The sequence below is a fragment of the Lodderomyces beijingensis genome, assembly GCF_963989305.1.
Source record: "Lodderomyces beijingensis strain CBS 14171 genome assembly, chromosome: 8".
In the NCBI taxonomy this organism is placed as follows: Eukaryota; Fungi; Ascomycota; class Pichiomycetes; order Serinales; family Debaryomycetaceae; genus Lodderomyces; species Lodderomyces beijingensis.
Genome location: NC_089977.1, coordinates 749,944 through 771,990, shown reverse-complemented (window position 1 = coordinate 771,990; position 22,047 = coordinate 749,944). Strand labels below are relative to the sequence as shown.

Here is a 22,047-nt window from a genome sequence, read left to right as displayed (position 1 = left end):
TAGAGGAGAAACCAAGTCATGGAGTGCGATAAGAAGGATGGCACTCACGACGACAAAATCAACAAGGAGTGTGATGTTTTGACAAAGAAGTTCACGTCTCTTAATCGACCAAGGCAACCGTTACGAGAAGCCAATGCAAACATCCCCACACCTTCATACAAACTACGTACCGCCGTCACCAATACCACTGCCAGCACCGCCATAACTAAACAAGGGCTGCCTTGCAAAAACCATCAGTCACCTCAGCTAGGAGGACGTGGCAGCAGATACTCACCCAGGAAGAAAAGTAACTGGCACGCGAGAGGAGAAAGTTCTCGAGCTTCCAGCGTGCGAGCAAGTGACTCAGATGAATGTCCCTTGAAAGAGTTGCATGTACAGCCGAAGGAAGCCACGCCCGTTCCCCAGTTTCTCTTGAAGAGAGCTTCCCATCTGGTGGGATCTCAGGAGCAGCAGCCAATTGCAAAACCAGCAGAACAAGCTGAAACAGCAGAAAATTTTTCAAAAAAGCGAGATCGAGACTCTCTGGGCATAGCTGACGCGGTTGCAAAAGAGCGCGATGTCAAACGAAAGCTTGATCTAGAGGCAAATACGTTAGATCCCGAAAAGAGAGCTGAGTTGGACAAGGGTGGGGTGCAAAATCGAGCAGAAGGGGAACAAAACAAAGAAAAAGAAGAAGAAGAAGAAGAAGAAGAAGAAAAACTAGTAGATCAGTCAAAGAATGTACACAAATCGGTCGTGCTATCTAACAAAGACGTATTTGGTCAACCAGGCATAGATGACAAGGAGAAGAAACTGCCGGAAAAGTCGGAAAGGAATGAAGTTCAAAAGCCCGAGACGATAAATAAAAGTCAGTTGTCCAAAGAGATAAACATCATTGGCAACGAAACACATGCTGCCCCCATCGCCAGTTTTGATGATTCCACGACGGCTAGCAAATTGGCAGCGCAATGTGAACGCCCGCTCAAACTGAGATTACTCGTGGCTCAGCAGAATCAGCAAAGACTCAAGGAAAAGGAAACTCTCAAAATGACTCGTCCAGAGCCCACGGCAAAACCACAAAATTCCGTCCTTCAGGAATTGGATTTGAACCAACTCGATCACAGCCATCATGACAAAGTGGAAAAAGTGCACAAGGCTCAAGTGCAACAACAGCAACAAAAAACCAATGGAAGACTCTCGGGAGAAGAATTGTACCAGTGGCAGCAGTCATGGAAAAGAATCATGCGTGAGTCGGTGGCCTTCTTTGAAGGCCAGCATGATCGCCGTCTGGCTGAGTATAGGAGAGCTTTGAAATACCTCAAGTATGTCGGGTGTGAAGTTGCACCTTTTTACGCCAACAATGTCACCATAATCATATCGAAGCGCCCCTACGACGACAAAACTGCCTATCCTCCCCATGACATTTTCTACAACGTTTCAAGATCAAAAGTCAAAGTTTGGAACTATGATAAACTCTTTCGGTTCATGAAAAACTTGGGATTGACCACCACCACTAGCGACGAGCAAGCTGTAAATACTCGCGCCAACACGCAAACCTCGCTTTCAACAAACAAGTTGTACAATTTACTCAAGGAGGAAAAAATCTACGGTTCAGCTGATAGAGATCCAAATGCTAGACGTGACGATTTCCACTATTTTGGGAAAAACTACTTGTATGTCTATGATTTGAGTCAAGCCGTGAGACCGATTGCTATTAAAGAATGGAGCAACGATTACCCAACCCTCAACCTAACGTTGGACGGGAAATGTCCATTCATGTACGATCCTTCTAATGAAAACTCCGAGAATAGGAAAACAAAGAGAAGAAAAAATTTCGAAGCCACTAAATCCCACCGGATGGCTCTAAAAGCTGCTTCTCATAATGTTATAACTGGAGTCTCCATGTCGGTTAATGGTTTCACTGGAACCAGCACCAGTACCGACAAGATTGAGGAGGACACTTTGTTTGATGAAGTCGAATTTAGACAACCCTTGGCTAGAAACTCCTCGTGCATGCAATCCAAAACGGTGGAAAACATGGCCTCAGGGTATAATGGTGTTTCCAACGCTCTCCAATTCTCGATGGATTCAAACTTGAACAGCTATGTCGGTGCCGCGGGGAACGGATTGGGACCAATTGGGTCTCAAGTTCCATCGAAAAACTTGAATAATCTCAAGAGGCGAATATTCATGAAGAGGAAAACTAGCGAGCGCAGGGAAAAGGAGCATACCCCTGGTTATTGCGAAAACTGCCGCGTCAAGTATGACCATTTCGACGACCACATTAACAGCAATAGACACAGGAACTTTGCATGCGATGACGAAAATTTCAAAGATATCGATGAGTTGATCTTTAGCTTGAGAGAGAGTAAATCACTAGGCCATGTAACGTCCAATGGCGACTATGTATGATGATTCTATAGAGATATTGCAAAAAAAAAATACAGCAAATAGAGAAAGATCGGAGTACATTAGAAAATTGTTGATGGCCAAACACGGCTGTCTGTCGGTATATCATCATCACCAGATCCTCCTCTCTCTCGCACACCTCTTTTTTTAATATTTTTTTTTTATGATTTGCAACAGTATGGGAAGTTTGCAAATTACCATCTAGCACAGACCATGTTTACTTGCAGCATTAAACGGCAAGGTGGAGCTGGCCTTCTGCTAACGCGGTGTTATTCAGATATCTTGAGTGATATCCGAGCAAAAGTAGCCGAGTCCAAGCCACGGCCGAATAGATTTGCCCAGCAGTACGCTTCCGATGGGGGTGCAAGCCAACCGAAACAAAACCAACGAAGGGACAATTATAACCAGTACCAGCAGCAGCCACGAAGGTTCAATAATGGTGATGGAATGAATCAGCGTCACGATAGGCAGCGGGATCGGTTGAGAGATGGTCAAGGACAAGGACAAGGACAAGGCCAGTACCAAAGGCATGGCCAACCCCAAGGACAAGGACAGTATCAAAGCCGAGGACAAGGTGGTCCAAGGAACAACGGCAACCGGCAAGAGAACTACACCCGCGACTCACTTAAAGGTCTCAAGGACCATCTACAAGGATCAGCGCCGAACTTGTCCCGTGCAGCAATTGAACAGCAGAAACTAGCCCAGTACAAACAAATCAGCCAACAGTTTACGGAAAAGGAAAAAGAAGATGGAGAAAAACCGAGACAACATCATGTGGGCGTCAGATTCCAGTTCAAAAAAAGAACAGCCCAACCTTTGAAGAAACAGAAAAAAAAGAAAGCCTTGGTTAAAGTCCAACTCCCACCTTTCATTACCGTGTCCAATTTGGCCACCGTGATGCAAGTTCCGCTCAACGATGTCTTTAAGAAACTTGAAGGGTTGGGATTTGAAGGAATGAGGCACTCGTACATCTTGGATAAGGAAAATGCTGCCATGATTGCTGACGAGTATGGGATCGAAGTTGAAAGTGTTGAGAATACCAATGACGATTTGTTTCCAGCTCCCGTTGAAGAGAAATTGTTAAAAGAACGACCACCAGTGGTGACAATCATGGGTCATGTTGATCACGGCAAGACCACGATATTGGACTATTTGAGGAAATCCAGTATTGTAAAAGGCGAATTTGGCGGTATAACACAACACATTGGTGCCTTTTCCGTCATTACGCCGCAATCGAAGAAAAAGATTACATTTTTGGATACACCGGGCCATGCTGCGTTTTTGAAAATGAGGGAACGCGGAGCCATCATTACTGATATTGTTATATTGGTTGTCGCGGCTGACGATTCGGTCATGCCGCAAACCATCGAAGCTATCAAGCATGCCAAAAAGGCAGGAGTACCCATGATTGTGGCATTGAACAAATGTGATAAACAAGGGGTCAACACGGACAAGGTTTTGGCAGACTTGGCAGCACAGGATGTCGATATCGAGGAGTATGGTGGAGATACTCAAACTGTGCAAGTTTCCGGTAAAACCGGGTTGAACATGGATAAATTGGAAGAGGCAATCGTGACCTTGAGTGAAATGAATGAATTCAAAGCAGAACCGACGGGTGTCCCTGCAGAAGGTTGGATCATCGAATCTGAAGTTTTGAAAGGTATGGGAAATGTAGCAACGGTATTGATCCGTCGTGGTTCAGTCAAGCTGGGAGACATTATCGTTGCGGGCAAGACATTTTGCAAAATTAGAGGCATGAAAGATGAAAACGGTAGAACCGTCAAGAGTGCCGGTCCTTCGATGCCCGTGCAAATCTGGGGATGGAGAGATTTACCTGACAGCGGTGATCAAATCTTGCAGGCCAAGTCTGAGCTGATTGCCAAGAAAGTTGTCGATTACAGAATAGCTCGATCGCAAGAGATCCAGGCCTCAAGGGATATCGAAAGCATCAACGTCAAGAATGCCGAGGCTATTAAGGAAGCCGAGAGATTGGAGAAGATAGCTGAGATGAAGAAAGCTGGATTGGACTCATCCGAGTTGGAAAAGGATGCCGATGCAAACACAGTGAAGAGATGCGAGTTCATTATCAAATCCGACGTTTTCGGCTCAGCCGAGGCCATCAAGGAAAGTATCGATGGTTTGGGCAACGACGAAGTTAAAGCCCATGTCATATCGCACTCGGCAGGTGCACCCACCGAAAGCGACATCGACTTGGCCAAGACTTTTGACGCAAAGATTTTCTGTTTCAACACCAAAATACCTCGTCAAATTCAGCAGCGGGCCGATCTGGAAAAAGTCACCATCACCGAGCACAATATCATTTACCGGTTGATCGAGGACGTGACCGAGGAATTGAGCTCGCATTTGAAACCTAGAATAGAAACCAAGATCCACGCTGAGGTTGATATCAAGAATGTGTTTACCATCAAGCAAGCAAAATCCAAAGCTCACATTGCGGGCTGTAGAGTCAAGTCAGGTGTGATTAAGCGTAACTCGAAGGTCAGAGTTATAAGAAACGGAAAAGAAGTTTATAGAGGCACCTTGTCTTCACTCAAGCATGTCAAGGATGACGTGAGTGAGGCTCCAAAAGGTATGGAATGCGGGTTGGGGTTCACTGATTGGAACAAATTCGAAGAAGGCGATGTGATTGAAGTGTATGAAGAAGTTGAGCATAAACGATACTTGTAAATAGAATACGTAAATAGATGGCATCCAGAAGTGTATACATCTGTAGATGTATATGTAGCTGGTCAATCTTCAACCCTTGAACCTTGAATCCCTTGCACTGTCATGGTTCTCATTTTATTTCGTAACTGAAAAAAATAAAATAGAGAAACCAACCCCTACCTCTTCTCATCACGGCACAGGGTATCACAGCACGTCACGTTGCTAAAACTCACCAACCAAATGTCATCGTCGTCCCACCATCACGATGAATATTCTTCGGATGACGAGGAAATCTACGACTCATCATCCAAATCTAAAGTATTTCTAGGATTTGTCGATGGACCAATCACTCCTGAGGACCAGCCAACAATAGAAGACACCTTTATCGGTTCACAGCCAGTATGGCTTCACCCCGATTCGAAGCCGCAGGAGATGCTTTTAGTATGTGACCACTGCGGCAGGAAATTGGCGTTGCTAGCTCAAGCGTATGCTCCACTCCCTGATAAATTTTATGATCGTGTGCTTTATTTGTTTGGATGCAAGAGTGCGCAGTGTTCAACCAAAAAGGGCAGTGTCAAGGCCATTCGAGGCATCAATAAGAGCCGCGAGACTGTGGATCGAATCAAGGGGGAATTAGCTGCAAGTCAATTGGATGAGAAGTTGAAGTTGGACCCAGAATTGACAAAGAACTTGTTCACCAGTGGTGGTGGTGGTAGTGGTGGTGGAAGTAAAAATCCCTTTGGCGGAGGTAATCCTTTTGCCCTGCTGGGCTCTAATCCATTCCACGTCGAAAAGAAGGAGGAAGAGAAACCAGCAGAGGCGAAGAACGAGAAATCTGGAAATAAATCATACGCTGAAATAGCAGCTCTGTCACCATCCAAATCAAAATCAAATTCAAAACCAGCCAAGAAGCTAGACGGTGCACTTCCAGAATTCGCAGGCCAATTCGTCTACGTCGAGCCAGAGAAATTCCGCAAGGACAAAACAGCAGACGCCGAGCTCGAGAAATACAAACACCTAATTGAAAAATCGAATCAGGACGACAACGACAACGACAACGATAACGACGAGCACGGCGCCTCTTCATCGAGACGCGGATCGCAATCGTCAGCAGTGCTAGATCCGCAAACCACCAAAATCTCCAACATGTTGGACGACAAGTTTTTCGAATCCTTTTCATCGATAACCAAACATAACCCGGGGCAAGTACTACGCTACGATTTGGGAGGCAAGCCGCTCTTGTACAATGGGAAAGACGACGTTGCGAAAAGGTTCTTGGCCCACCCTGCCAATATCCCTCGACCAGCCTACAACCCTTCCCTGGAGCGGAGATTCGAGTTCCAATTGATGCCCAAGGCAATCATGGACCTCGAAGAGCTCGATCATGACGGCGTCGACATCAAGGACATTTTAAACGGCATGAGTTGGGGCACGATCATTGTTTGCACCGACTTGAAAGACTATATACCCGATGACCACTTTGATGACAACGGGGTTGGGTATATCCAGGAATGGTGCGGTGTGCAATGGGAAGAAAGTGTATAGAGTCATTTCCTCTTCTTTCACTTTTTTTTTTATATGATAGTTATGGCTTCAATGTGAATAAGTTTCGTATATCGTCTTCCACACACGGAGACTGCAATAAATTGCGCCGCCCCTCTTGTTGAAACCAACTAGACGGAAAACAACAACCTGGTTTGAAGATCTGCAAGCTTAGCCGCTATGACTTGTCAGTAGAAAGTGCCAATTTGGCTATGCTGAATGTGCGATTTTAGACTCACGAAAGAGATAGCCACGGGCTCTTGCGAGTCAAAATATAAGGCGAAAGATCCAAGAAGGTATCAACTGAAAAGCGCCAACAAGGTCTGAAAAGCGCCAACAAGGTCTATAAAGCCATCGTCTTTGTTATTGACCCAAGAGATTTAACCAGTTGCTTTAAACAAACAGAAAGATACAGATTATGGAAATGAAAGAAAAGATGATTGAAAATGACCCTACGGCACCACCGCCGTACGAAGCGCAAGCCTCGAGCTCCTCCACAGTCCAAGAAGGAACCACTGGCGCCCCTTCTTCGTCATCCTCGTGGCCCACGGATGAGAAACAACAGCAACAGCAACAGCAGCCTCACCAACAATTCGATCAACAGGCTTCCTGGGATAAAGACCCCCATTCTTACCACACGGTCGACCGGAAACTCGAGTACTGCTGCACCACATCCAAATGCACCAACGACGGCTTTGTCTGTGCCGCGTACGTGAGCAGCGACTCCAAGAAGAAATACGACAAGTCGAAAACGTACACCGATGACGAACTCAGGGTGTTGCAGCAGAATGGGATAGCCATAACGCTTCTCAAGTGGCTCTGCGACAAGCGAGTCGATGACCATTTGCTCATGGAAATTTACACTTTTATCCCGCCCCAGTTTGGCACACAAGATTTCGAAAACGAATACAAGTTGTTTGGAACCGTCAAGCGTTACTGCTACCCTTGGTACGACTGCTTTGTTTTCCAAATTTACCCCGACCCAACACGTCCTGACCAGCACCAAATTTCCTTCAACTTGTTCAGTCACGCCGTGCACCCAATAAGCGACTATATCTATAACGGCGAGAGACACAGATGGGTAGATGAAGAGAAATATAATGCTTCTTTTATGTATCACCAACATCACCACCACCATCGTAAGAGATCGATGGGGTTGTTTAGATCGAAACCAGAGTACGAGTTCCAGCATACGTTACTTCGACACGACCAGCCGTCATTGACCGATTTCTGGAACGGCCGAGACAATTATCTAGAAATGGACTCGTCGAGCCCCTTGTTGAACCCAGCACCGGGGAAAAAGGGCACTATGCTTGGTGACTTTTACGGCTGGCAAGATTTTGGCAAGTTGACGGTGAAACTGGGCAGATGTCCCGTGTTGACTATACGTGACACGCAAGCACGCAGCGATTTGGACCCCGAGTGTGTCATGTCTGTTGGTACTGATGCTTTGGTTTCTGCTTGTATTTCCAAAGTCTTGTTGCATCAGAAAATCCGACTTGGGGATGACCCGCAGCGTGACTTCCAATTGAGCCAATTGAATCATCGTGCTTGATTTCTTGAGAAATTCGGAATGTACAATGGGAAAGAGAGACAGTGTGTTTCAATGTGTGTTTTACATGTGGTTGATGCAAGTACGGCACATGAACTTTACATATTTTTTTGTCATCATCATTTGCAAAACAACCCTGCGTTTTTCCTCTTTCTCTTTTTCAGAGCAACACCTCTCCAACGTCCTTGTCCTTGTCTTCTTCTCCTCCCCGTTCCCCGTGCTCCCCCACCTTAACCTCATCATCTCGTTCGTTAATCTCATCCAACAACCTCTTCTCTCGGGCAACCTTCTCATCCGAGCTAATCAACCCACGTTCGACAAATTCGCTATATATGCTTTCGACTCTCGCAATCTGTTCAACCAAGCTAGATTTGTTCTCCTCAATCGTCTCTCGATACATCTGCGCATCCTCCGCCGAGGCTTCCCCACTCGCTATTTCCTTCGCTAACTCATTATTCGTTTCCACTAGTTTGAAAATAAATGTTAGCTGTTGGTGTATCTTGGACTCGAGTTCCAATTGTGAGATGTCTTGAAGTGCCGTGCGAAACTGAACTAGTGATAGCGTTGGGTATTCCGACATTGATATAGATATATATCTTTAGTTGTGTGTGTATAGGAGAGGGGGGGGGGGGGCTGAGGTTGTTGTTGTTGTATTTGGTCTAGATTGTGGAGTGTGTGGCCGCAATTTGCAGCGGTTTATCTCGACAAGAACAAAATGGAGCCAACGCCTAGAAGCACGATGGTTTCCAGGGCATTGCAGTTTGAAGTTCGTTTCAGAGGTGCCATCTGGTGAGAGATTTACAGTTCCAGGGACACAAGAAGTTCAAGTTCAAGTTCAGAAGCCGTCCATCGATACGGCAAAGAAACAACTTGGGTCTGGGGGGTCTTTTGCCGTCTATATGAATACGTCTCTTGAAGGTTGAGTGAAGCGGATTGAACCGAGAGCGGAAGGACTCGGATGGACGCAGCCGGATAAGTCCGAAGCCGAGGGCGGTGTGCTGCTAAATATAGTAAACTGTTTTCGGGTGCGACCAAAAGGGGGGATGCCAATGCAAACCCCTCTTTGCCAAATAGGTGAAGAGGGATCTACAGTGAAAGCAATTTAACATTGCTTGGAATGGAATGAGTTCAACAGCTCGCCGACTCGATGGCAAGCAATAATTTTGTTTCTCAGTTACCCGTTGTTCCCCTCTCTCCCTTGTCCTTTACTCGCTGGATGTGTCAGCTACTGTTGATACATCCATCGACAGGGGCAGAAACTGAGTTTTTAACCGATCTACGCTAACAACCGTAAGTGGTTGATTTCAACTTTGTTTCAGAGGTGAATTTTCAAGAAATATAACGTTTGTCGTGAACTGAAGCTGTGCATGCTCCACGGCACACCTCACAACTGCTGAGGCAAGCCCTTTGCTGTATAAAAAAATTTGGCCCTGCAAATTCTTTTCTTTTTTGTCATTGTCAGTGGGTATATGCATCTGCATCGTCTATCTTGGCTCATGCGTTTGGCTGGTGCTGAAACTTGCTTTTCGATAAGTTCGCTCCCCCTCGCCTCCTTTCTTCTTTTTTTTTTCTTACCAAACCATGGGCTATTTATCAGTGCCTTATGCCACCTTATCACCGGCCTTTAGTCGTGATCTTCTCTCTCTCTCAGGCTTTCAGGCGTTAACCTGATTTCTTGAACCCCTTCCTCTACCTCCCTCCCCGCTCTCTCTATCTACGGTGCAAAATCTGTCAAAGGGACACTGGTGCTACGTCATAATGGATGAACTTCTAGTTGTTCACACCATCCCTCTCCCCGACGTCCCCATGCTCACCTTTTCCCCCTCTTTCCACCCACTCGTTCTCTTCACTTCCACTTCCACTTCCACAACCAAGACAGAAACCCCCATTTGTCCAAGGTATCTCTCGAAACAGAGCCTGACTTCAAAAGATGGGCGTGGTCGGGGACTCAACTGGAAGCACGACGTGTCGCGTGTTCCCTTTCGGATAAATTGTGTCAATGACATCATAAACGTCACAAGCGGACCTTACACAAAGTTGCCGTGCAAGAAACCTTTCAAAACGGGAACTTATTTAATCCCAATTTAAAAATGGAAAAAAAAGGGCTAACTGCACCTTCTTTACCCAGGGCTCCTTTGTTCAAGAAGCATCGAGGATCAGCTTTGGAAAAAGAGATCAACTTACTCAAAAAGTTGGTTCTATATTTGCTATTAAAAAAAAAAAAAAGTTTTTGACTACACATTCCATAAGAAATTGAATGAACTTGAACCTGTCAAACGATTAATTGGCAGCTGGCTTTTCACTTAATTATCTGTAACATCCTTTTTTTTTTCAGATTTCATTCGTCAATTGAGATAGGCACCTCCTTTCATCAACCATGTCCAACGGATACTCGTCGTCGAGTGACGACGAAGAGTTTCGTCCAAATGCTCAACCGATTCAGTTGCCCCAGCACCAGCTAGATTTGAACAGAGTGCGTCGAGAAAACGAAAGAAGGGATAATGCCAAATTCACCAAAGCAACCTCGAATTTCGCCAAAGCTGCCAAGTTCAACCCCAAAAAGAAGACCCAGTATGGCGACTCCTATAATCCAAAAGACCCCAGGTTTTCTATGGGCTCATCGCAGCAGTCTTCGGTTGCTGGATCCGAGGAGTCAGACGATGAGATGGAGATGATGGCCTCGGGTGGTACAGGCGCATCCGATCTAGAAAATTTAGCTCGTTTCAGATTCGATGCCGATGACATCAAAAAGAGCACACCGCAACTTGGAGATAGCGAAGATGACGATGAGGGCCCCGGCTATTTCGGAGATGAGGCTCAAAATGCCGATTACGCCAATATGAATCCTCCTCCTGAGAACTTTTACAACACCGAGTCTTCAGACGATGGCGATGACGATGAGGAAGAAAACAACGACTACGTCAACGACAACCAAAATCCCGCCGCTGAAAATCTCGAGCGCCCGGATTCTTCCAGCAGAAGATCATCAAAAGCATCCAAAAAGTCGAGAAGATCTTCAGAAAGCGAGCGAGACGAGGTGCCAGCAATGAGAAAGCACTCGATCCACTCGATGCATTCGCATCAATCGCACGAAAGCAAAAATAGCAAGAATAGCGGGACAGGTGGCGGCATCAAGAGCATATTCAGAAAGATGTCGCTCGCAGACAGGTTCCCCTCCGACGAGTACAATCAAGATATGAGCCACAGCGACACTTTTTTGGGCCGAGTTTTCAACATTGGAAGTCTGGGTATCAGCGGAGGAGGATTGGCGCCCGGTGCTTCGAAAAAAACCAACGAGTTGCCCGAGATTGACGAAGAGAAACGAGTTGGGTTTGCCGAGAAGGAAAACGATCGTGATGCTATAGAAATGCAACCAATCAGCCTTGAAGAACTCAGCGAAGAAGCCAAGGCGTTGATCGGCCAACATTTGCCGCCGGGCCTCTTGCACTCGGCTGACCAAAGCATGCAAAACAGCAGCGCCGACATTTCCCCCAGCGCCAGTCCCCGTCCAAAGTCGTCCGAACGAGGCGACCATGACTCGGATGAGACCATGAATGCCGAGGCTGACGAGGCGGAGCAGAGACGCAAGTCGGAGGAACGCAAAAAGAAAGAGGATCCATTCTATACTCCCAACCCCGACATGTTTATCCGTGGCACTGGCACGGGGAATGCCCATCACTATGAAGCCGGTGGCGATTTCTTGCACGATTTGGATGGCGATTATATTGCTCGCCCCAAACAAGTTCAAGCTGGTGTTCTTTCCTCCCTCTTGAGGTTATATCAAAACCCGCGCGAGGCGAAATCAGCTAGTTCATTAACCACGGGAAGTTCCAACGAAGAAACCCCCTTCCAATCTACCGACGACGAGCTAAGCACTTTGGATGAACATAAAAAGGCTGCCCATTTTGCAAAATTCAAGCACGAGGTCAGATCAGGGCTCCGCCGCGGGGCCAAGGCCGCCGAAACGGGCGTACACATGGGATACGCTGGTGTTCGCGATGTACATAAATTGCCCAAACACATGTTGTCCAAGGCCAACAAGGCCTACCACCTCCGGGACCGCGAAGGCACCAACGACACACTTTTACCCGATGTCGAAGATAGCGATGATTCACTCCGGGCGGAAGAAGTGGACAAGTTGGACGGCTCGGGCCATTTGCCCTCGTTCCACAATGCCAAGCCCAAGATGCCCAAGAAGAAAGCCACTGACGCTAGTGGTCGCATGAAGAAGAAACTCAAGACGAAGCAGCGTGCCGAGCGACTCCGCATCACGGTCCACATCGCCGACATCTTGCAGCGCCAACGGTTCATCATGAACATGTGCCGTGCTCTAATGCTCTTTGGCGCACCCACGCATCGGTTGGAAGAGTATATGGTGATGACAAGCCGGGTGTTGGAGATTGATGGCCAGTTTATGTATTTCCCCGGCTGTATGCTTGTTTCGTTTGGTGACGCGGCCACGAGAACTTCGGAAGTGCACTTGGTTCGATGTGCCCAGGGTCTCAATTTGGGCAAGTTGGCCGATACTCACAAGATCTACAAAGCGGTGATCCACGACTTGATTGGCGTCGAAGAGGCCTCAAAGAAATTGGACGAGTTGCTCAAGCAGACAAACAGGTACCCACCTTGGGTATGCGTGTTGCTATATGGAATCGGCTCGTTGGCAGTCACGCCATTTGCCTTTGACGGAGGCTGGATCGACTTGCCCATCTCTTTTGGGGTCGGGTTATGCGTGGGATACTTGCAATTCTACGCCAGTTCCAAATCGAATCTATACTCGAGTGTGTTTGAAGTTTCCGCGGCCATCGTGGTGGCCTTCATCGCGCGAGGCCTAGGCTCGATCCGCTCGGGCCACTTGTTCTGCTTCAGCGCCATTGCCCAGGGCTCCTTAGCGCTAATCTTGCCCGGGTACATCATCTTGTGCGGCTCGCTCGAGCTTCAATCGCGGAACTTGGTCGCTGGCTCAGTGCGGATGTTCTACGCCATTATATACTCCTTATTCCTCGGGTTTGGAATCACGCTCGGGGCCGCATTATATGGATGGGTCGACCACGGGGCCACGTCGCAGAACTCGTGCGAAAAGCACCACTCGATGGACGACCGGTTCCGCATCTTGTTTGTGCCCTTGTTCTCCACGGTGTTGGGGTTAATCAACCAGGCCAAGTTCCACCAGTTGCCCATCATGATTGTCATATCATGCACGGGTTACATCGGCACCTATTTTGCTGGTAAGCATTTCTCCACCGTCACCGAGTTCACCGCTTGTATTGGTGCTTTCATTGTTGGAATATTGGGTAACTTGTACTCGCGTATTTGGAAAGGGATGGCTGTCTCGGCCATGTTGCCTGCTATTTTTGTGCAGGTGCCCTCGGGTATTGCTAGTAAGAGTACCTTGATTTCCGGTTTGCAGCAAGCTGATCAGATCACTAATAGGAACGGGACCAGCACCGTTATTACTGCCGACGACGGAAGCTCGTTGAGTTTTGGTGCTACGATGGTGGAGGTTAGTATTGGTATCAGTGTTGGGTTATTCGCGGCTGCGTTGGTGGTTTACCCATTTGGAAAGAAGCGTACAGGGTTGTTTACCTTGTAAAGAGACAACAAGCGGGAAGACTAAGTCATTTTTCTCTATAAGTAGGAAGATTCAAAAAACAACAAAGAATGGTATTTCTGGGAACATTTGAAGATGTGAACCACTCCCGACTCCAAACCCTCGCGCAATTACTGAATATTTCATGCCCCATTTTGACTGGGCTGTTTCTGGTTGCTAGGACTTTGGTAAGTAGTTGATTCGTAGCTTAAATCCAAACCAAGAACAGCGGCAACGTGACTTTCAGTTGAACCAGTGTTCATCCTAATATCAGCACGTTCAATCACTTGAATAAAACACAGTGAATTTTTCAGTTCCCTCCAAACAACGAGAACCAAACGATAAAAAAAAGGTGTGAAACCACCAACCCCATCAAACCTTCGCCAGTCTCCCAATCTCAAACCGTCCCCAAACCATTCCCATCCCCAGCACCAATTCACCGTCACAGAAGATGATGATGCTCCAACAACGAAAACTAACCAGCCTCCTAAACAAAATCCTAACCAACCCCACCCCAAACATCACCCCCATATCAATCTCAATCCTCTCGCAAGGTTCACCCCTTCTAACGCTATCGACACCAACGCTAACGAGCGACCAGCTCCGCATATACGCCTTGTTCGCGTACTCGGCGCTCGATCAAGAGCAAAAATGGACCATTGTGGATTTCGGCAGGGGTGTCAAGTGCATCATATCCCGTTTTAGTCCCACGGGGGATACTTTATCTAATGGAAATGACGCACATGATGCACACGATGGACAAAGTTCCGAGAGTACATTTTACGTTGTGTTGTTCTATCACGCGGGTGATGATGATGATGATGGCGATGGTGGTGATGTGGCTGATTCTGTCGCCAAGTTGAAGGTTGATTGTTTGGTTGAGGCGTTGAAGGTTGGATTGCGGGGCTACGTTGGTGTTGATCACTAAGGACGTGAGATTGAACTTTTCTACGTATTGTAGTTTTCTTGCGTTGGATGAAAGCTATGTTGGCCATTGACCGTTGGCAAATTTGACCACCGGACGCCATAAACACTGGGTTGGACTTTAACGAGGCCCTGTTTAAGGTAGAGAGGTTTGAAGATGCAAGCAGCGTCACAAGTAGAGATTTCACATTTGGTGAAATCACTCTAGAGTTTGTTGGTTCAAGAATTTAATAGTAAATTTATTAGATGATTGGGTAAAAAATGGAATGGGGGTTAATAAGATCTAGTTTCAACTCTTCAAAATTTCAAGCAACTCGCTTCTCCGGCTTGTGTCTGGCTTCTCTCTGACCTGCATTATGACAAAATAACCATGTCGCAACGCAACAACTTGCAAAAAAAACATGCTACGACTTCATATTCAAATCCTCCTCTTCTTCATCTTCCTCCTCTTCATCTTCCTCTTCTTCCTCATCGTCATCGCGGTCCATCAAGCTCTCCTCATCAAAGCTTTCTTCTTCCTCGGAGTCGTACCAGAAATCCTCATCAACGTGTTCTTCTTCGGTTGGGCCCGTTTTCTTCAGTTGCTGGTTATCATACGCGTTATCAGCATCCACGGGCATCACAAAGTCCTCGGGAATATTCCGCTGGCTCTTTTCCACCTCCTTTTGCACCTTCTTTTTATATTCTTCAAAGTTTTTCCTAAACTCAACCAGCGCGTCGATGTTTGCAGGCGAGTTGCCGTTGGGGTCGTCCAACAACGAGATGATGGAGATCAATACGCTCTCCACCGTTTGCGCGGGCGACCAAGTTTCCGACTCGGGCTCGTCCGAGGTGGGGTCTCCTCCTTGGTGTAAGATGGAGATGCATAATCTTCCATCTCTATAAATATTGGGGTGGTATATTGCTGGGGTGAAGCGGAACGAAGGGGGCAGGAAGGGGAAATCTGGCGGGAACCTCATTTGGCCTTTGAAGTAGCCTCCGTGGTACAACGAGTCGGGGTTGAGCACCATGACGCCGATGTTCCACAAAAAGATGTTGTCGTCGTCGAGTTCAATGTGGAAGGAAGGGATGCGCTTTTTGGGGTCGGTCAAGTCCTTGAATTGCCGTTGCAATATAGCTGCTGCTGACTTTGAGCTCATGATGCTGTTTCGATCTTTTGTTTTGTCGTATGTTATGGAGCTAGTTTACTAGTTGCGCTTGTCTTTAAAAGGTGCAGCTGATTTGATCTTGGGCTCTGTATAGGTTGTTGTTGAGTTTCCCTGCAGCAAACTATATCGATCTTGTAGCGGTTTGCGAGTTTGAGTGTGGTGGGTATTTTAGTATACGCGGTTTGATTACAAGTTTTTGCCTGTTGCTGTGCCGGTGTGTGAGCAACTGGTGATAAATGATGACTGCTACGGTGGTGCTTATCTGCACTAGTTATTTGCACCGGAGGTGGCGGAGATGATGACTGAGTATATCGTCTTACCTGGAGCTGCTGATGGCGAGGTGTTTATGACCAGCAGCAACTAGAGTGTGTTGCGTGTTTGTTTGTTACTGATTGCAGGTTATCCCAAAAGGTCTCTACTCTTCGGCTATTAGCTGCGTGGCCTGTCCTGTCCAGTTGTAGTCTGTGTATCTCTGTATGTGAATAGTATATATACACCGATGTGGCTCTGTAAACGGGGCTCGAGCTGTCGTGGAAAGTGGATGGTGTGTGGTGGTTCTTGCTTGGGTGATGGGTGGTGGGTGGTGAAAGTGACTGGAGGAGAGGTGATTTTTTTTTCTTTATGTTGACTGCCGGAACAAAGAGAGGTGTAACGACACCAGGGCACAGAGATCACCTACCCGGCCAAGTTACTGCCAACTGCCGACTAACCACGCGCTAGGGGGGCCTCTTCTCGCTTCAACTAGAGCCTGGCCCACCCAGAGAGCCTGTTGGCGTATCAGAGGCAAGAACGAACGAACCAACCATAGCATGAAAGCAAGAAAGATAACCAGAAGGTGGTGCCGGTCACGTGCACGCCTAAAAAAAGAAACACCCAGCAACAAAGTGGCGGTGGCTTGCGTGTCCTTTCCAGTGTCGCGTGGAAATGCGACACACCCACACCGCCGGTCCTCGGTCCACTTGACTCATCAAAGGCTGCTTACCGGGACTTGGTAAAAGGACAACTCCCCATCAGCTGTTGACACGAAACTCTGGAGAGAGAGAGCAGTTAGCTATGGTTTGAAAATAACAGAACCGGGCCTTGAACTTATCTCGAACTGGCGACGGCAGTAAGAGTCCCGGGGGGAGGTGGCAAATGTCCAGCCTATCCACTACAATGTAAAATATGCATCGTAAAGGACTGAGGCGGTACTTGGGAGAGGGGGGGAAAAGCCAAGAGGGCACAAGAACATGTTGCTGTTGTTGTTGAAATTTCGTACTTGCGCCTTTCTCGTAACCGCACTGACGACGAGTTTCAGGAGGTTAGAGGAGGGGGGGGGGGAGTTGGATTGGGTTGGGTTAGATCTGCACTGGATGTAATTGGCAAAAGCTGACAAACATACTCGTCTGGGCTCTGGGCTTATCAACACTCGTCTTCAAATCAACAAGCACGCCACACTACAGATCCCCTCTCCCCTCTCCCCGCTGGTCGGTGAACTCCAACACACACGCACACGCTTGCCAATTCGGGTTGACTTCAACTTGAAGTCGTAATCTACGTTCATTTCTTTTTTTTGCTTTCTTTTTTTGGCTTTCGGCTTATGTTGGAACTCCCACTGGTTTAGAGGAGATGAGCAAGACATTGCAAAAAAGAAAAAAAAAAAATTATGGTACTGGTCTGATCCCCGCTAGGTATGGGGGCTTCGTGGAGTCGCTGGACCTGTCATTGGTGCTGACTGCTGGAGCCTTGGGCTTGTTATGGGGTTCATCGCTGGGGTCGAAGTTGGCAGTGGTATGAGAACTCCGATAATCGCTTCTCTGCCGCTGTGGCATTTAATTTTTCACCGGTACTCTCTCGTTATCAAACCCTTGCGATCTTACCCACCACCACTAGAGCATTTAACAGCTACTCTTCATCCTCCGTACTTGGACCCCGCCAGTGACTCCCGGACTCTCTGCGACTCAGACTGACGTTCCAAAACCCAACTAAAAAGAGCTTTTCCCTTTCTGACCCCCCCCTCTCCTTTCCTTTATCAAAGGCCATTGCCATGATGTTCTCTAGAGGCCTTGCAACGTCGGCCCAACAGACCCACTACCAGCTCCTCGAGCTCCCCCTCAACGCAAGCATCAAAGAGATCAAGCTCCAATTCAAAAAACTCAGCAAGAAATACCACCCGGACTTGAACACCCACCTCAGCGACGCCGCCCGCCAGGACAACACCCAAAGATACACCTTGATGGTGTCCGCGTACGACACCCTCAAGGACGTCAAACGCAAACGCGCCTACGACCAGTCGCTCCGCAGCAACACCTCCTCGAACAGCTCCTACCTGCGCAGATCACCAGCTTCAAACAAATACTACGGCGAAGCGAAATACTACTCGCGGCACGGCCACCTGTACCACGCCTCGACGCTCAACACCAAACGCCACCGGGTCCATTTCCACAACAACCGCACCTCCAGCGACCTGCAGTTCTCCGGCGAGCACGTCAACCACGGCGATCGATATAACGTGCCCCACTTTGACTACGACCGCCACTTGCACCGCAACTTGATGTTTGAGCAGCGCATCATTGAAAAGTCCATCGACCAAGCTACACGCGACAAGATCTTGAACCAGTTGTATAAGCTGGGCGAGAAGATCAGCGAGGAGCTCAAGACTAAGCATTTGATGCGGCACGTTAACATGTTGCGCGGGGATGTCTCGCGTGGTGGCAATCTCGGGGGTAGGACGAGCAGTTACTCAAATGTCAAGTACGGCGAGAGCTCGACTTATTCGGGCGCGGGCACTTATGCTAACATGTATGCCCAGCTGCGAGGCTCCAATGGTGGCGGAGGTTATGGAAGTGGGGCCAGTACTGGCACGTATAACATGTATCAGAAGCCGAAGGATGATGGAGGGATGTTTAAGGTCGTTGCTGCGATCGGAGCCAGCACGTCGCTATACTTGCTCTATAAAATTATATTCTAAGCATAAAAATTACACCAAAGGTAGAGAATAGAGGAACCAGGGGTTCTGTATTTTTTTGATTTTTGATTTTTGATTTTTTTTTTTTTTTGAAGTTTAGGTAGACGTCTTATTCGGAATAAATAAATTGCCTAGATGTAATCTACTCTCTGCACGCTCCACGCTCCTCAAATCAACGATCGACTTCACCAAACACCAAGTCCATGGTACCGATGATGGCCACGGCATCGGCCAACAACTCGCCCCTGGCGATATGGTCAAACGCACCCAAGTGGGCAAAACCAGGAGCTCTAATCTTACACCTATAAGGTCTCTCACTGCCATCACTAACCACGTAGACCCCCATTTCACCCTTGGGCGCCTCGATAGCAGTATAGGTCTCTCCCTGGGGCACAGCGTACCCCTTGGTGAACAACAAGAAATGGTGGATCAACGCCTCCATGTCCTCCTTCATCAATGCGCGCGGAGGAGGCGAGATCTTGTAGTCTTCAACCTTGACTGGTCCCTGTGGGATATCGTTGATGCACTGGAATATAATACGCAACGACTGGCGAAACTCCGTCATTCTAATCAAGTAACGATCATAACAGTCTCCGTATAATCCCACGGCGATGTCGAAATCCACGAGCCCATAAGCGTCGTAAGGCTGCGACTTCCTCACGTCAAAGGGAATACCCGAGCCGCGCAACATGACCCCGCTCAACGAATAGCTCAAGGCGTCTTCGGCGCTCACGACCCCGACGCCCACGGTTCTCTCTTTCCAGATACGGTTATCAGTGCACAATTCTTCGATTTCATCAATACGATCGCCAAACTGGGTAGCCCACATGTAGATATCGTCCAACAACCCCGCGGGCAAGTCCTGGCTGACACCGCCGGGACGCACATAGGCCGAGTGCAAGCGCGCCCCGCTCACACGCTCGTAAAACTCCATCAACTTTTCTCTTTCTTCAAAGCCCCACAAGAACGGAGTCAAGCCCCCGACATCCATAATGTGGGTCAAGACCGACATACAGTGGTTCAACACCCTCGTGATCTCGCCAAACAAAGTACGGATGTACTTGGCACGCAAGGGGATCTCGACATTCAACAACTTCTCCACGGCAAGCGCAAACACCTGCTCATTTGTCATCATCGAGACATAGTCCAACCGGTCGAAATAGGGCAACGCTTGCATATACGTCTTGGTCTCAATCAACTTTTCCGTGCCGCGATGCAACAAGCCCACGTGCGGATCACTGCGAATAATCTCTTCGCCATGCAACTCCAAGATCAAGCGCAACACCCCGTGCGCGGCCGGATGCTGGGGCCCGAAGTTGATGGTGAAATGGCGAATCTTGGTGTTTTGCTTCTTGACCTTGTCGGGGTCGTCGGACTTGTCCCACATCATGTTGGTCTGGTCGAGCACCTCGGTGAAGGTCGTGGGCCCGAACTGCACGTTGGTGTCGCTGTATTTCTGCACGGGGCGCCCGAGCGGAGTACGGGCATTGGCTGTTGTTGGCTGTTCTTCCCCGGTGGTGGTGGCGGGCAATGTCGCGTATGGTCTTGTAATTCCGGTCAAGTGTGGAGATCGCAATACAATGGGTCTTAGCGACTGCGTTATTCTCGATGCCCTCAACATTATATATGGATGGGATATGCTTTTGTCTATGCAATGCGCTACACTAGGTAGGGGGTCCTGGTTGTTGTCTTGATGAACAAGGCCAAACTATCAGTGGGTTCAATTGGAGCCTATAGAGACTAAGGTTTTTTTTTTTTTTTTTTCCGCAGTAGCGTGACGCGCTACCATATGCGCGCACTCTAACTAATAGCTAGTAAGCGCATTGGTGTTGATTGGTAGCGGGTGGGAAGTAAGCCTTAAATCGGTTTATTTTATTGGCTCTTGTTTGGAGGTCGCGGAATCCGCGACAATAACACGTGATACACAGAGCGACATGAGCACGTGACAAACATTGGGCACGTGACACACAACACGACACACAACACGACACACAACGCGACACGCAGCGCGACACACAGCGCGACACACAACGTGACATACAACGTGACATACAGCGCGACATACAACGCGACACACAACACGACACACAACACGACACACAACACGACACACACAACACACAACCTTTGTAGCCCTACATCCGCCACCATCAACCAACACCCCAGGGTCAGAACATTGGAGATTGAATCACAGTATAGAGCAACGACCAGGCAAGCAAGAAAACACCCTGACTTCAGCTCTGCAGAACCTTCCTTCTTCTCTTCTCACCACACCCCACGATACGAAAAAACTCAAGTGCTCAACTTCTTTCTTCTTTTCTCCCGTCTAGAGAAACACACAGGAGACAACAGCAGCACTTACCACACACCACGACTCTCTAATAACGCACGCTTGAAATCCCCCCTCTCCCTCCCTCTAGGTCTCACTCGCTCATATTTTATTTAAAAAAAACTCACCTCTCACCTTGACGTCGGAAATGGATCGATAAGAAACTCAATAATTATATCACCAAGCTCTTCCCCCCCCTCTAGACACGCCTGGCTACAAGTGCTGGCTGGAAGGCACTCTCGCATGGAATCACCTTGTCGATATTATCAAGTAGCACGTCACGTGACTCTGCTTTACGCCAACACGCTGCGAGAGATTTTCCTTTTTTTATTTTCCGTTTCCTTCTATTGCCGGCTACTTAATACGTCGTGCGGGACTTATTCCGGGCACCCGCCGCTATCGCACACTTCGAGCCAAACAGCGGTGGAAGAAAGCTAGAGTCTGTAGTTTGGAATGGGTGGCTGCTTGATATGATTGCACTTATCCAATTAAAGTTGATTCTCGCGGCTGTCTGTTCCGAGTGCCGAGCCGAGTGTCGCGGATACGAGGGTCGTGTACTTTGTCTACGGCTACAAAAAAAAGAAACTTCACCAAATTTGTGTCCTGCATATAATTTACCCGTTTTTGTGTAAGCTTTTTAAAAAAGGAATTTTTCAAATTTTGGTTCCAATACGTTGACCTTTCGCTCCACCACAACCACCACCCCCGACCACGGCCAGCGCCGCCTGGGCAACCAGCACCCCACTAGCATCGGTGGCAGTAGCAGTGGCAGCGATGACAGCAGCAGCAGCAGTAGTAGTAGATGCGGGCGGTAGCAGCATCTGAAAACTTACGAGTCTTTAGTAATTCGACAGAGACAGGCAGAAGAGGGTTTCCAGAGAGGCATTTCCCTCCCAGAGATGTGTTTACGCCGAACTTTATACGAACCACGTCCACTTCCAATTCCTTTTCACTTTTTCT

General features: G+C 47.9%; 10 protein-coding genes across 10 annotated transcripts; 7 read left to right on the top strand and 3 right to left on the bottom strand. All coding sequences in view use genetic code 12, as the record gives it.

Moving 5' to 3' along the window:
* Positions 1 to 18: 18 nt before the first annotated feature.
* On the top strand, positions 19 to 2,391 carry LODBEIA_P60630 (uncharacterized protein; the record flags this gene model as incomplete). The annotated part of the gene is made up of 1 exon (XM_066976465.1): positions 19 to 2,391. The coding sequence occupies one exon, from the start codon at positions 19 to 21 to the stop codon at positions 2,389 to 2,391; it is 2,373 nt and encodes a 790-aa protein (XP_066833001.1).
* Positions 2,392 to 2,601: 210 nt separating this feature from the next.
* On the top strand, positions 2,602 to 5,076 carry LODBEIA_P60620 (uncharacterized protein; the record flags this gene model as incomplete). The annotated part of the gene is made up of 1 exon (XM_066976464.1): positions 2,602 to 5,076. One exon carries the CDS (start codon positions 2,602 to 2,604, stop codon positions 5,074 to 5,076), a length of 2,475 nt encoding a protein of 824 aa, XP_066833000.1.
* Positions 5,077 to 5,295: 219 nt separating this feature from the next.
* On the top strand, positions 5,296 to 6,600 carry LODBEIA_P60610 (uncharacterized protein; the record flags this gene model as incomplete). The annotated part of the gene is made up of 1 exon (XM_066976463.1): positions 5,296 to 6,600. The coding sequence occupies one exon, from the start codon at positions 5,296 to 5,298 to the stop codon at positions 6,598 to 6,600; it is 1,305 nt and encodes a 434-aa protein (XP_066832999.1).
* Positions 6,601 to 7,015: 415 nt separating this feature from the next.
* LODBEIA_P60600 (uncharacterized protein) lies at positions 7,016 to 8,152 on the top strand (the record flags this gene model as incomplete). The annotated part of the gene is made up of 1 exon (XM_066976462.1): positions 7,016 to 8,152. One exon carries the CDS (start codon positions 7,016 to 7,018, stop codon positions 8,150 to 8,152), a length of 1,137 nt encoding a protein of 378 aa, XP_066832998.1.
* A 157-nt stretch (positions 8,153 to 8,309) lies between these two features.
* Positions 8,310 to 8,729, bottom strand: LODBEIA_P60590 (uncharacterized protein; the record flags this gene model as incomplete). The annotated part of the gene is made up of 1 exon (XM_066976460.1): positions 8,310 to 8,729. The coding sequence occupies one exon, from the start codon at positions 8,727 to 8,729 to the stop codon at positions 8,310 to 8,312; it is 420 nt and encodes a 139-aa protein (XP_066832997.1).
* Positions 8,730 to 10,526: 1,797 nt separating this feature from the next.
* Positions 10,527 to 13,742, top strand: LODBEIA_P60580 (uncharacterized protein; the record flags this gene model as incomplete). The annotated part of the gene is made up of 1 exon (XM_066976459.1): positions 10,527 to 13,742. One exon carries the CDS (start codon positions 10,527 to 10,529, stop codon positions 13,740 to 13,742), a length of 3,216 nt encoding a protein of 1,071 aa, XP_066832996.1.
* A 448-nt stretch (positions 13,743 to 14,190) lies between these two features.
* On the top strand, positions 14,191 to 14,667 carry LODBEIA_P60570 (uncharacterized protein; the record flags this gene model as incomplete). The annotated part of the gene is made up of 1 exon (XM_066976458.1): positions 14,191 to 14,667. The coding sequence occupies one exon, from the start codon at positions 14,191 to 14,193 to the stop codon at positions 14,665 to 14,667; it is 477 nt and encodes a 158-aa protein (XP_066832995.1).
* Positions 14,668 to 15,067: 400 nt separating this feature from the next.
* LODBEIA_P60560 (uncharacterized protein) lies at positions 15,068 to 15,802 on the bottom strand (the record flags this gene model as incomplete). The annotated part of the gene is made up of 1 exon (XM_066976457.1): positions 15,068 to 15,802. One exon carries the CDS (start codon positions 15,800 to 15,802, stop codon positions 15,068 to 15,070), a length of 735 nt encoding a protein of 244 aa, XP_066832994.1.
* A 2,035-nt stretch (positions 15,803 to 17,837) lies between these two features.
* LODBEIA_P60550 (uncharacterized protein) lies at positions 17,838 to 18,761 on the top strand (the record flags this gene model as incomplete). The annotated part of the gene is made up of 1 exon (XM_066976456.1): positions 17,838 to 18,761. One exon carries the CDS (start codon positions 17,838 to 17,840, stop codon positions 18,759 to 18,761), a length of 924 nt encoding a protein of 307 aa, XP_066832993.1.
* Positions 18,762 to 18,930: 169 nt separating this feature from the next.
* On the bottom strand, positions 18,931 to 20,379 carry LODBEIA_P60540 (uncharacterized protein; the record flags this gene model as incomplete). The annotated part of the gene is made up of 1 exon (XM_066976455.1): positions 18,931 to 20,379. One exon carries the CDS (start codon positions 20,377 to 20,379, stop codon positions 18,931 to 18,933), a length of 1,449 nt encoding a protein of 482 aa, XP_066832992.1.
* Between the last annotated feature and the right edge of the window lie 1,668 nt (positions 20,380 to 22,047).